The 14,484-nt window shown below is 45.1% G+C and overlaps 1 protein-coding gene across 8 annotated transcripts in view; it reads left to right on the forward strand.

Annotated features, from left to right (window-relative positions):
• Positions 1 to 2,394, forward strand: part of KCNS3 (potassium voltage-gated channel modifier subfamily S member 3) — a 47,835-nt gene extending 45,441 nt beyond the window's left edge. For 7 of the 8 annotated variants that reach the window (XM_042245824.2, XM_060413828.1, XM_042245821.1 and 4 more), the window contains 2 exons: positions 394 to 462; positions 572 to 2,394. In XM_042245824.2, the coding sequence (XP_042101758.1) occupies positions 394 to 462; positions 572 to 1,928 (1,426 nt within the window). In that variant the 3' untranslated portion in view covers positions 1,929 to 2,394. Of the gene's footprint in view, positions 1 to 393 lie in introns of those variants that run through there. The other variant, XM_042245826.2, reaches the window with a different exon arrangement.
• Positions 2,395 to 14,484: the final 12,090 nt, after the last annotated feature.

Consider the following 14,484-nt stretch of genomic DNA (forward strand, 5'->3'; position numbering starts at 1 on the left):
TATATAAACCCATTTTTAAAAAACCAAAACCCTATTTTATGTTGAATTTCTTATAGTCAAAGGGGGATAGTGTATTCGTTTTTATTCTGTTTTCTATTTTACTGTCTTTTTTTTTTAATGGTATGTAGTCTTTCTTTTTTAATAAGATGACTTTTGTTTCATTTATTTATTTTTTCTGGTTGAGTCATGTGGCATGTGGGATCTCAGTTCCCCAACCAGGGATCGAATCCGCACCCCCTGCGTTGGAGGCATGGCATCCCAACCCCTAGACCGCCAGGAAAGTCCCTCTGTTTTTGCTTTTAATGTAGCCCATCATCCTGGAAAGGGCAGATTAAAAATAAGCTTGGCAGGGCTGCTCAGAACAGGGCTCACGTCGTCTTGTGTTCCTTCCAGGGCCAGTGTGAACTCCCTCGTCTCCCTTCCCAGCCAGCTCTCCACTGCCTGGATCCACCATGGTGTTTGGTGAGTTTTTCCATCGCCCGGGACCAGACGAGGAACTTGTCAACTTGAACGTGGGGGGCTTTAAGCAGACGGTCGACCAGAGCACCCTCCTGCGCTTCCCTCACACCAGGCTCGGGAAACTGCTCAGCTGCCACTCAGAGGAGGCCATCCTGGAACTGTGTGATGACTACAGTGTGGCCGATAAAGAGTACTACTTTGATCGCAACCCCTCGCTGTTCAGATACGTCTTGAACTTCTATTACACCGGGAAGCTGCACGTCATGGAGGAGCTGTGCGTGTTCTCGTTCTGCCAGGAGATTGAGTACTGGGGCATCAACGAGCTCTTCCTGGATTCCTGCTGCAGTAATCGCTACCAGGAGCGCAAGGAGGAGAACCACGAGAAGGACTGGGACCAGAAGAGCAACGATGTGAGCACTGACTCCTCTTTCGAAGAGTCGTCTCTGTTCGAGAAGGAGCTGGAGAAGTTTGACAAGCTACGATTTGGCCAGCTCCGGAAGAAGATCTGGATCCGGATGGAGAACCCAGCCTACTGCCTGTCGGCCAAGCTCATTGCCATCTCCTCCCTGAGCGTGGTGCTGGCCTCCATTGTGGCCATGTGCATCCACAGCATGTCAGAATTCCAGAACGAGGATGGGGACGTGGATGACCCCGTGCTGGAGGGCGTGGAGATTGCATGCATCGCCTGGTTCACGGGTGAGCTGGCCATCCGGCTGGTTACCGCTCCCTGTCAAAAGAAATTCTGGAAGAACCCTCTGAACATAATTGACTTCGTGTCCATCGTTCCCTTTTATGCCACGTTGGCTGTAGACACCAAGGAGGAAGAGAGTGAGGACATTGAGAACATGGGCAAAGTGGTCCAGATCCTCAGGCTCATGAGGATTTTCCGAATTCTCAAGCTTGCCCGGCACTCGGTGGGACTTCGATCTCTTGGTGCCACACTGAGGCATAGCTACCATGAGGTTGGCCTGCTGCTTCTTTTCCTGTCGGTGGGCATCTCCATCTTTTCTGTGCTTATCTACTCTGTGGAGAAAGACGACCACACCTCCAGCCTCACCAGCATCCCCGTCTGCTGGTGGTGGGCCACCATCAGCATGACGACCGTGGGCTATGGAGACACCCACCCGGTCACCTTGGTGGGAAAGCTGATTGCCAGCACATGCATCATCTGTGGCATCTTGGTGGTGGCCCTTCCCATCACCATTATCTTCAACAAGTTCTCCAAGTACTACCAGAAGCAAAAGGACATCGATGTGGACCAGTGTAGTGAGGACGTGCCAGAGAAGTGTCAGGAGCTCCCTTACTTTAACATTAGAGACATTTATGCCCAGCGGATGCATGCCTTCATCACCAGTCTCTCTTCGGTGGGAATCGTGGTGAGCGACCCCGACTCCACAGATGCTTCAAGCATTGAAGACAACGAGGATGTTTATAACACAGCATCCTTGGAGAATTTACCCCCAACGTGAGCAGGGAGTTTGTGCCTGGACCTTGTGTCCCTTCCCGATGTTAGGTTAACACAGCTTTATCAACCTCAATGGGTTCGTTAAAATCATTTACTTCTCAGGGTGTACTCTTCAGCCATAGTTGGACATTTCATTGCTCTGAAATGATAGAAACGTCTTTATTTTTCTCAGTGAGGCGAATGAAATGCCTTGCTCTGAAATTTATTTTTTACAAGAGAGTTGTGATATGATTTTGATTTTGCAAAACAAAGAATATGGTATATGGTATTGGGTGGGATTTCTTGCTCTGGCTTCTGTATCATTCTGTGTTTATCATTTACTCACATTGAGCTAACTGACAAGTAGAATCAAAGGCCCAGCTGGAGGCTACATGCATGTAAGATCCACAAAATGAGACAATGCATGTCAATCCATGTTCACACTCTAGACATGGACAATAGGAGCCTAATAAATTGCCTAATTCAGTACAGAGAATGTCTTGGTGGTATGTTTTGATGTAAAGTAACTATATTTCAATACGTTCACAATCGACTTGGTAGAGAAAATGCTGTTTTTAGCACATCAAGAGCCCTTTCTGTATGTTTTTGAATTTTGGATATACATCAGCAGTGGGCTAGTCCTTCTGTTCAGTAGCATTGGTGGAGGTTGGCAGGTAGAAGGGTCATGTTCATGATTAAACCACACTTTCCAGTGTAACCTAATTATGCATGTACACGTTTAGGACATACTCAAATTGGTATATGTGCATAAAACATGTGCCCCTACAGATCTATTTCCAGTATTTATTTTCTAATTTCAACTGCTAGAATAAAACCTCATCACCTGAAAATTGTGGAGCAGAGTGAACCTACACATTCACAGACAGAGATAACATTCAGTGACTGGAAGGAAAGAGAAATGCTGTCCAAACCCATAGATGTGACTCACTGTGGCCAGAGGAGTGAGACTTAAATCACTGAACATGGCTATGCCAGCAGCTGTGAAATGAGCCAATATTTAAAAATAGCCTGAGAGGCAGTCATGTCCACCTCTTATGTTTCTACTCCTCATAACGGGAGAAGAAATATTAGTACATACTCATTTCCAGAGCAGTGACAGCAGTTCTAGCCAATGTGAAGAGAATGTAGCTAAAATCTTAATTTTGGAGAGGCATGGCTTCCCTGGTGGCTCAGACAGTAAAGAATCTGCCTGCAATGAGGGAGACCTGGGTTTGATCCCTGGGTTGGGAAGATCCCCTGGAGGAGGGCATGGCAGTCCACTCCAGTTCCTTGCCTGGAGAATCCCCATGGACAGAGGGGCCTGGCGGGCTACAGTCCATGCTGTCACAGAGTCGGACATGACTGAGCTAGTAAGCACCACCAATGGTGACTCTAACTCATGCTGTCAGGTTGGGTTCTTCCTGTGAGATCTTCTAAATGGAGGAGCTGCATGGATTTATGCTCCAACTTTTTAGGTTTGCACATGTGTTTTGTTGAAAGAAGGTTGTTCTCTCTAGGTTATCTGATGAAGGTAATTTTTTGACTCACCACTCCTGCTGTTTCTTTGACTTTTGAGATGGTTACAACTAACAGGGTTTATAGTCACTTTTAAATCTGAAGGCTTATTACGTGTATATGTGTCATCTCCTGGGACTTCTCTGGTGGCTCAGTTGGTAAAGAATCCACCTTCAATGCAGAAGACCCGGGTTTGATCCCTTGGTCAGGAAGATCCCCTGGAGAAGGGAAAGGCTGTTCACTCTAGTATTCTTGCCTGGAGAATTCCATGGACAGAGGAGCCTGGTGGGCTACTGCCCATTTGAAGAAATGTTTCCTTTTTCCCAAATGCCTTTGATGTTGGCATAATTATGTTGACTTTGAAGCATGGCGATAGGATTTGGAACCCAATTTTATTTAAGACTTCCTAAATAGTAATGAAGGAATTGAAGACTGCTTAGATAGTAATAGTGATAGGAGTAGTCATAGTAATAGCAATAGTAGTGGTAATAAACAGCAACAGCAATAATAATAATAAGCTGCTATGTAAAGGCTTTACCTATATAATCTCATTTATTCCTTACAACGTCCCTAGCAGCAAGGTTTGATTAATGTTGGGTCTGGGGGATGGGGGAGAGCAGGGAATGGGTAGGGAGTGAGTGTTTTAATAGGGACAGAGTTTCAGTGTAGGAAAAGTTCAGGAGATGGGTGATGGTGAGAATTACACAACCACGTGAATGTGTTTAGTGCTACTGTACAGTTAAACATGGTTAAAATAGTACATTTTCTGTTATGTGACTTTTACCACAATTAAAAAATGAGGACACAGGTCATAGGAAAATGGCTCGAGTTCTCATGGCAAGTAACAGACTTGGGCTCAGAACCTTGGGAGCCAGATTCTGGAGCCTGTCCCTTGAACTGCACTGCCTCCTGCTGCACTGGGTTCAGGAGTGGATTTAAGGATGCATCAGGGCCATGTGCATCTGAAGAGGCAAAAAGCAACAAACTCTGTCAGACGTTGATTTTTCCAGTACGTGAGTAGAAAGGGAAAATACTGGCGTGTGTACCTTCCTCCTCCCGACTCACAAAGCTGACACAGTTGTTGACAGAGCAGGGTTTTCTAGAAGCTGAAGCAGCCTCTAAGGGTCCTTCCCTGATCCTGAGTGGCAGATGCAGTGGGAAACTTATGGTTCTATAAGAATCCAGAGCATCTCCCAATTAGTGGGTCCTTAAGAAGAGCTTTCTGGATCCTTTTACTCTTGAGTTCTTACAAGCTGTAAAGGACTTGTGTTTCTGCCTGTTGTTGTTCAGTCACTTGGTCGTGTCTGACTCTGTGACACCGTGGACTGCAGCTTGCCAGGCCTCCCTGTCCCCTACCATCTCCTGGAGTTTGCCCAAGTTCATGTCCATTGAATCGGTGATGCTATCCAGCCATCTCCACTGGTATCATGCGTTAATTCCTAGGGGTGGCTGGCCAGAGCACGTGATGGTGTGTGGAGTGAGTGGTAGGCTTTGCCAGCTGGAACTCTCTCTCCCAGAGCCTCACCTCAGTCCCTGCCATGCTCTTCAGTTGAAATTTGTGCCGCATCGTTAAGGCTCTAGCAACTGAGCTGCAGACTCTTCTTGTGTTTATGGCTCTCTCAGCTTTCCTGGGATGCACGCAGGTCACCTGTTGGTCATTCCCACGTGGTGAGATGGGGGTTCCTTCTTGAGGGAGGAGCTGAGTGAGTGGCTGAATGCCCACTGCATAGGGATTCTGGAGGTGGAGTGGGTGCTGAGGGCAGAGGAGGAAGCCAGGCAACCTACCCTAACTGGCATGGCTTCTCTTGGAGTTGATCAGTCCCAGCCACTGGGGTTCATTTGTTCCAGTGGGACCGGATAACCTCGTTCTTTCAAACTCCTGTACCTACCCTGTGGCCACTTCCTCCATTTCCTTGGATTTGTTATATCATTCTCAACAGCAGTTCCTATGTTGCTTTGGAAGGTCCTTGGAGCACCCAAGGACCTATCCCACCAGGCATGGTTTCCTCCCTCCCAGTCCTTCCCCTTTGGAAATAGTTTTAGTTTCTTGTGTCTCCACTCAGCACGACATGAGTGCTTACTGGGGTGTGTGCTCAGGGCAGGCACTGAAAATAGAAGAATGAGACACAGTCATTGCCCTCAGGGAGTCTTTAAAAGGCTGATGAGAGATGGATAAATCCATTGACTTGCATGTGTGTGTGTGTGTGTGTGTGTGTGTGTGTGTGTGTGTGAGTGACAGAGAGAGAGAGAGAGAGAGAGAGAGAGAGAAGGAAGGCTTCCTGGAGGAGGTGACATCCTCTGTTGGGGATCATTGGTCTCAGATCATGGTGAGTTCAGTTCAGTCTTAGGGATAAAAACTTCACTGATTGAGGACAGGTCCCAGTCACAGACATGGCTAATCTCTGCCTTCAGGGCTTCTTTCCCCACCCCTGCTGACCACCCCTCTTTAGTTGAAGGGTGTTCTGCCTTTAGTTGCAATGATCCCCTTTTTTTACTGTGGGGCTTTAGCGATGCCCATATAGGTGGACTTCGTGTCTTTGCTTGCTTGTCCTCTCTTTGGTTTGTTTGCTGTTGCCAGCAATATTTGGTCACAGTTGCTTCTGTATGTGCCTGAGCCCATCCTCCTGTGTTGATCTGATATTTAACTTAGAGTTTTGGGGACACTTGGTATTGTCCCTGTCCAGAGGATTAAGATGAGCCATTGCCTTGGGACTTCCATGCTCTGAAACCCCTGTTCTATTTTATAGAGATTGATTGATGTTATTGAAGAAGGTTTTCTAACGTCCAGAAAGGGATTATTCATGCTATTATTTTGACCTAGAATAATAGCAGTTTCAATATGGTCCAATTTAAGGTTAAAAGTTTGCCTTGTGTTAGCAAAAAGGAATTTCTCAATTTCTTAGGCAAACTCTGTGGCTGGTCCCATCTGTATGTCTAGTTTAAGGAAGAAGTGGGCATCAAGAGGGGCTTCCCAGGCAGTGTTAGTGATAAAGAACCTGCCTGCCAATGCAGGAGACAGGGGTTCGATCCCTGGGTCAGGAAGATCCTTTGGAGGAGGGTATGAATACTACAGTATTCTTATCTGGAGAGTCCCATGGACAGAGAAGCCTGGTGGGCTGCAGTCCATGGGGTTACAAAGAGTCGGACATGACTGAGTGCATGCCTGGGTCCCCTGGGATGCCCATCATGTAGCTATAGTAGTAGTGGTTTAGTCGCTAAGTCGTGTCCGACTCTTGCGACCCCATTTACTGTAGCCTGCCAGGCTCCTCTGTCCATGGGGTTCTCCAGGCAAGAATGCTGGAGTGGGTTGCCATTTCCTTCTCCAGGGGATCTTCCTGACCCAGGAATTGAACCCGGGTCTTCTGCATTATGAGCCTGCTATTCAGCTTCTGCTATTATCAAAACATTTTCTCTTCCTCAACTCACTCCCTCTCCTCCTCAGGTTATTTTGAAGCAATTTTCAGGCATATCATTGAATCCATAAGTATTTCAGTATATTTAAAAGAATAAATTTTTTCTAAACACAATTGCAGGGCCATTAGAAAACTTAAAAATAATTTCTCAGTACTCTGAATGATACAGTCTTAGAAGATACTGCGGAGCCATTACTTTCCAGTTTCCTGGCATCTTTGAACATCTGGTTCAGGTAAGAATTTCTACAAATCAAGGCTAGAAGAGTCACAGGAAAGCAAGGAGCCTCAAGAAGTAATTGAAGTGACTTCTGCTTAGACCTGCAAATTATCTGAGACACAACTATTTCCTCCAGATTTAAAAATCTCCAGAGGCTCAGCTTACAGCTGAGAGCACACTTTACAGCTTACATTTAATGTTACAGCTTATAGCTAAATGTTGCCAACATGGTGGCTCAGATGGTAAAGAATCTGCCTGTAATGGAGACCTGAACTTGATCCCTGGGTTAGGAAAATCCCCTAGAGAGGGGCGTGGCTACCCACTCTAGTATTGTTGCCTGGGAAATCCCATGGACAGAGGAGCCTGGCAGGCTACAGTCCATGGCGTCGCAAAAGAGTGAGCAACTGACACGTTCAACACTTGTTAACAGCAGTTTCAAGTTCTTTCATCCTTGTTTCACTCTCCCTAAAGGTGGAACCAACTACAGCTGCCCCTGAATAAGGAATGTCTGTGTCTGAGCTATTCAGTTTCCATCCTGAGTTCTCTTCTTAAAAATCTCTAAACTCATCCTGAGTTCTCTAAAGGATCCCAGTTTTGAAAACTTAACTCATTTTTTTTTCCAGGAAGGTAAGAGAAGAAGATAAAATATTTATTAGATGTTACTCAATTTGAACAACAGTCAAATGAAGGAAGGTATTTTAGTAGAGTGCTTAAACAACTTTCCCAAGAGTGATAGTTTCCTGAGGCTGCTGTGACAAACCATCACCAACTGGGTGACTTAAAACAATAGAAATGGATTCTGTCCCAGTTCTGGAGGCTGGAAATTTGAACTTAGTCTAAACGAGGCTATAATTGAGGTGCTGGCAGAGCTGCTGCTTCTGGAGGCCCTGGGCTTGGGGAAGTGGGGGTCAGTTCTGTGCATCTTCCAGCCTCTGATGGCTGCCTCAGCTTGTGGGTGCACCACTCCAGTCTCTGCCAGTGTGATCACATTGCCTCCTCTTCTGTGTTACACTTCTCTCTGCCTCCCATTTATAAGGACGCTTGTGATTACAGAGCTTCCCCTGTGGCTCAGCTGGTGAAGAATCTGCCTGCAGTGTGAGAGGCCTGGGTTCGATCCCTGGTTTGGGAAGATGCCCTGGAGAAGGGAAAGGCTACCCATTCTGGTACTCTGCCTAGAGAATTCCATATAGTCCATGGGGTCACAAATAGTCAGACACAGCTGAGCGACTTTCACTTTGTGATTGCTGTTAGGATCCACTCAGATAATTCAGGGTAATCTCCCCATGTCAAGATCTCCAGTTTAACCAAAGCTGGAAGTACCTTTCCCTGTAAGGTTCCAGCTGTCAGGAATGAGGCCCTGGATATCTTCCAGGGCCCATTTCAGCCTACTTTACCAAAAATTACACTGTTACTGAGAAGCTTTCATTTTATTTATTTATTTATGGCTGCACTGGGTCTTTGTTTCTTTGCTGAGACATTCTCAAGTTGTGGCCAGCAGAGGCTACTCTTCCTTGTGGTGCATGGGCTTCTCATTGTGGTGGCTTTTCTTGTTGTGGAGCACAGACTAGGCACAAGGACTTCAGTAGTTGCAGCTGGTGGGCTCTAGAGCACAGACTCAGTTATTATGGTGCAAAGCTTATTTGCTCCACGGCATGTGTAATCTTCCCAGACCAGGGGTTGAACCTACATCCCCTGCATTGGCAGGTGGACTTTGTTATCCACTGCACCACCAGCGAAGTCCAAGAAGCCTTCATTTCAATCATATGCTAATATGAATAATCTTATTGGTTGGGAGAAAGGAACATTGGATAAGAACATGGGTTTTGGTATCTGATAAGCTTGAGCTCTAATCCTAGCCTGGTCTGTAATCATAGACAAGCTCTTTAATCTTTCTTGAGTCTCATCTTTTCATCTATGCATGGGGTAGATACCGATCTTCTCAGAGAGATAGTATAAGGATTAAATTGGCTAGTCAATATAAACTTTCTGGTGCAGTGCCTGGCATATAGGATACACCCGGTAAATGGTCTTTCATGTTATTTTAGTGCAAGGCATCTTTTGATTTATCTCAAGTGGTACCCAGGCAGGACCTGGTATTTTCCGTCTGATGTAGTACATTAATGAAATCAAATACAATTTCTACTGACACCTTTAAGACATTTACAGGTGTCTGCAGAAAAATTATTTATGAAGTAGTATTGTGTGAAAAGACACTGAAGCTAATACAAAATCAAGAGATATAAATCTAAAACAGAAGAATCACATTTAATGTTAGGTCAACTTTTAAGTAGATAGTAAGGGCTTTTGGAAAACAGAAAATGTCACTGAGATGTAACGAATTTGAAGATGGAAAAAAAGCATTGGACCTGGAGTCAGAATACCCTTTGTTCACATCCAGATCTGCTGATTTCTTTCTGAATGGACTTGGGAAGCCACTTCACCTCTCTAAGCCTCGTTGTCTTAATGTATGAAAAGGGAACAAGGTCATGGTTGTGAGGATGTAAAATGCTTCACTTATGTTCCACAAACACTGCATAGTAAGAAGCTATCATGAGGCGTTTTTATAAGCAAGAGAGAGAAGCAACTACACATGGTGTCTATCTATGATGGACTTTACTGCCTCATTTAAAAAAAAATCAATGAACATGGCTCCTGAAGCTTTGCGTAGCTTTATTTGAACACAGCTTTCTTTTCAAATGAATCCTGCAAGCTACCAGTGTGAGTATACATTTTATTGTGAAGTTCCATGGTGCTGTAAGGCCAGATGTATGAAGCACGCAGAGAGCTCTTTTTCCAGTAGCAATTATCTGATGAAATTGCGCCTTGTCTGCAGCAGGCAAACCGGATCTATTCCCATTGGAGTAGAGAGCACGTGCTGTGGTATTTATAAACTGTAAAAGATGTTTGTCAGCATGCACAGCACATACTTTCATCCCTGAGTACTGGCAAGAAACAGCCTTATTGTTTCTGGAGAACTAATGATGGATTCATAAATTCTGTCAGCAGAGTTATTGCTGCATGGGATTCTCTCCATGGAAGGTAATGATTCTAGGACGTGCAGTTCTGATTGTGGACTGAATTAAGTGCAAGGACCCAGATCAGACTCTTGGCCCATTCTTCCCTGGATCAATCCCAGCAGATTCCAGAAGCAAGGGAAGAGTCATAGTGTAGAGTCCTTGGTGACACAGAGAAGATGGATCATGGAAGGTCAGCTCACTTACAGTATTCATCTTCATCCCTGCCACTGCCCAGCAAGAGAGCTTTCAGAACCATCTCAGATATATTTCGCTGCCATGCTGGGGGCTGGGATCTGCAAAGACCAGGACATTTGAATGCTTTTCAGGTTCTCAAGGGGGTTGGCTCTGTTAGGATAGGGGCAAGAGTGGTTCACGGTTTCTATTCCTTTTGTCTCCTGGCCAGCCCAGCTGCCTAGCTCATGAAAGTGAACTACAAAAGTTCACAGCCATCGACCCAGACCTTCTTGTTCACAGCAACAGACTCAGGCCCTCTTCACTGGTCCCTTCCAGCTTCCAATGGATCTGGGTGTGATCTGGCTCTTGACTCTCAGGTTTGGCTTTTGTTTATCATCTTCCTATCAGTTCAGTTCAGTTCAGTCACTCAGTCATGTCTGACTCTTTACAACCCCATGGACTGCGGCACACCAGGCCTCCCTGTCCATCACCAACTCCCAGATGACTCAAACTCATGTCCATTGAGTAGGTGATGCCATCCAACCATCTCATCCTGTGTCGTCCCCTTCTCTTCTCGCCTTCAATCTTTCCCAGCATCAGGGCCATTTCCAATGAGTCAGTCCTTCGCATCAGGTGGCCAAAGTATTGGAGTTTCAGCTTCAACATCAGTCTTTCCAGTAAACATTCAGGACTGATTTCCTTTAGGATGGACAGGTTTGATCTCCTTGCAGTTCAAGGGACTCTCAAGAGTCTTCTCCAACATCACAGTTTAAAAGCATCAATTCTTCAGTGCTTAGCTGTCTTTATAGTCCAACTCTCACATCCATACATGACTACTGGAAAAAACCATAGGCTTGACTAGACGGACCTTTGTTGGCAAAGTAATGTGGATCTTGGCAAGTGATTTCTCTGTTCCTCACATAATTTGCCCTCATACCCTCTGTATATTTGTCTGTTCATTTCAAACCATTTTAAATGTGAATCTACTCCCAGCTGGCCTCTTAGGAAAACCCCAAACCCCAACCAGCCAGGGATCAGCCTAACCCCCTGAAAGTTCTGCAGGGAGAAATGACATTTCTGGCTGTTAAAATCCATGAGCTCAGCTGATTGATGTAGGACCAATTAGACTTCACTCCAGGCTTCATAGCAAGAGTTATCAGCTAACAGTAGGAGCCCAGGGTCAAACCTAAGAAAATGCATAATGGGTAGTAGGGTTTTGAATGGACCACTCTTCCCCTTGCATATTCTTGGGACCTCCAGTATAACTAGCAGTTATAACCAGCAGTCGCAGTTGCTCTTGGTGGGACTTTGTGGAGTTGGGTAGTTACTTGTGGTAGCTTCTTAGGTTGTTGTAAGAGGACCCTAGAGCTCTTAGAGCTTTTCAGGTAGCTCAGTGGGAAAGAATCCACCTGCCAATGCAGGAGATGCAGAGACACAGTTTTGATCCCTGGGTTGGGAAGTTCCTTGGAAAAAGGAATGACAACCTACTCCAGTATTCTTGCCTGGAAAACCCCATGGATGGAGGAGGCTGGTGGGCTATGGTCCATAGGGTCACAAAACAGTTGGCTGTGACTGAGTACTCACTCACTCACTTGAGTGCTTATTCTGTGTGATTGCTTTCAAGGATCCAGATTACTTATTATGATTTTGCCCGATTTACAATTTCATTTGTTCAATGTAAGTTTATTAAGGGCTCTATATTAATATATATTTATTTAATACATATGTCTGTATATTCTGATATACATGTGAAAAGGACACAGATCCTGCTTCCAGGAAGCTCATGGTGTAATGGAATGGGCAACTGAGCTGAGCTGCCCGAGGGAGAGCAGGAGCAGAGTACAAGCCTTGGAGGGATTTCCCTGGTGGTCCTGTGGTTAAGACTCCGAGCTTCCACTGCTGGGAGCACAAGCTGGACCCCTGGTTGGGGAACTAAGATCCCACATACCATGTGACACAGCCAAAAAAAAAAATAAAATAAAATAAGAGAGCACAAGCCTTGGAGTATGGACCTTATTGAGGGTCTGGCTTCATCACTTACTTCTCTGATCGTGGTTAGGTTATTGAACCTCTCTGAAGACCTCTGTTTTCTCAACAAGTCAAAAGGGGCTAATCCAGCCCATTTCACAAGGTTCAGATAATGCACATTAAAGATGCATGAAAAGAAAGTGAAAGTTGCTCAGTCGTGTCCGACTCTTTGTGACCCCAAGGACTATACAGTCCATGGAATACTAGAGTGGGTAGCCTTTCCCTTCTCCAGGAGATCTTCCCAATGCAGGGATCAAACCCAGGTCTCCCCCTTTGCAGGCAGATTCTTTACCGGTTGAGCCACAAGGGAAGCCCAAAGATGCATAGTGGGGGCTCAATAAACATTATTTTCCTCTTCTTTCCATTAACCAGTATTGCACTCTTGGCTAAGCTTTCTAGATAAGAACAACTGAAGCCTTGGAATGTATTTAGTGAATCTGAATAATGTGGACAGTAAGCCAGATGATTCAGACTTACCATCTTCTTGCTCGTCACCTCCTCCTTTGCCTGATAAATTTGTGTTGGCTCCTCAGAATGATATTAAATGCCGTTAGTGCTCTGAGGTCAAGAGTAACCTCTTCCACCCCTGACCGATTGCTGATACTGACCTTTTTATCTTCCCCTGATGATCATGTGCATTCTGAATCAGGAGATCCCTGAACCACGGGAACTTCCTTGAGCAGCTACAGACTAGCTGAGGTTTGTGAGTTCGGTGTTGCCTTGTCAAACAATGAGGGATTCTAAAAACAACATGGGCCCAAAATAACTGCCTCATGAACAGTATTTGAGTGATGACAGTCATCACCATGGCCCATAAAAATTTTGGCAAAGGTTTCCATCCTTCATTGAGTACCAGGCTTTTACAATGGAGCTGCACAGTTTTGTCCTGGGACAAGCCTCCTTCATTTATGATGGTGAAATGCTTCAGTCCATCTCAGGAAATCATCTGCAATCAGCAGATCTAATAAAGCTGGAGTTTTTAAAGTAATTTTGGTGCCTTTGGGATGTGCAGTTGCATTTGAAGTGGCAGCTGTACAGTAATAATATTACATGTGTCCTTGGTATTGGTTTGAGTGCTTTATATAAATACACTCATTTAATCCTTACAACAACCCCATGAAGTAAGTTACTGCCTTTACCCTCATTTTACCATTAAGAAAACTAAAGAACAGAGGGGTTATGAAACCTGCCCCAAGTCACCCAGCTGCTAATATGGAAGCTAGAATTTGAACCAAGGCCATTGGTTTGACCTCAGAATTCATGTTCTCAACTGTTACAATTATTGAAAAGAAAGTGTTAGTCACTCAGTCATGTTCAATTCTTTTGCAACCCTATGTCCCCCAGGTTATTCTTTTCACGGGATTCTCCAGGCAAGAATACTGGAGTGGGTAGCCATTCCCTTCTCCAGGGAATCTTCCCCACGCAGGGATCAAAGCTGATTCTCTTGCATTACAGGCAGATTCTTTACCATCTGAGTCACCAGGGAAGCCCCACAATTTACTGATTCAATACTAATATAAGTCACACAATTAATAGGTTTTCAGAAATTTGATTGATGAGATTTTGACTATCTCAAAAGGCTGAGTTTTTAACCTTTAGTGAAAGTGTGACTTCCAAATCTGAATGTTGAAAATCGGTTGCTGCTCTTCTTGTCATGGCTGTTTTTATGGAGACCCTGCTCTGCGATGAGGATTTTCTTGATTTAAGGGGGAGAAGATTGGAGAATCACTAGATACAGTCCTGTAGAGCACTGTGTAGAGTCTGAAGTTTTACCCTGCTTGCGTGGTCCTGAGCCTATCTGCCATAGATTCACCGATGCTGGTGGAGAACACAGGATTCCGGGCTCAGAGACAATGGCAGTTCATTAATCACAGCAATAACAGTCACCAGAGTGTCAGCGTTGACTCCTGTTTCCAAGCCCGTTGCCTTAGGGTGATGCAAAGTGGGCCTGAAGAAGACACTAGAGCTGAGGGATCTCAGATGTCTTATATTGGGAAGTAAGCATGTCCACCCTTTGCCCCAGAGGGTGGCGTTAGCTTTATTATACCGTACAGTTGGCAAACTTACCTTTTGTTTCCAGGCACCACCTGGAGACACTCTTTCCATTGTCTGAGGCTGTTTGTTCTATAAACATCCTTGCAAAGGTAGTTTAGAATGAAGGCAATTCATGGGTCTCTTGGGTTTCTTCTCATCTTGTGAGCATGAATTGTCTCCTAC

This window comes from Ovis aries, chromosome 3 (assembly GCF_016772045.2).
Source record: "Ovis aries strain OAR_USU_Benz2616 breed Rambouillet chromosome 3, ARS-UI_Ramb_v3.0, whole genome shotgun sequence".
Lineage (NCBI taxonomy): Eukaryota > Metazoa > Chordata > Mammalia > Artiodactyla > Bovidae > Ovis > Ovis aries.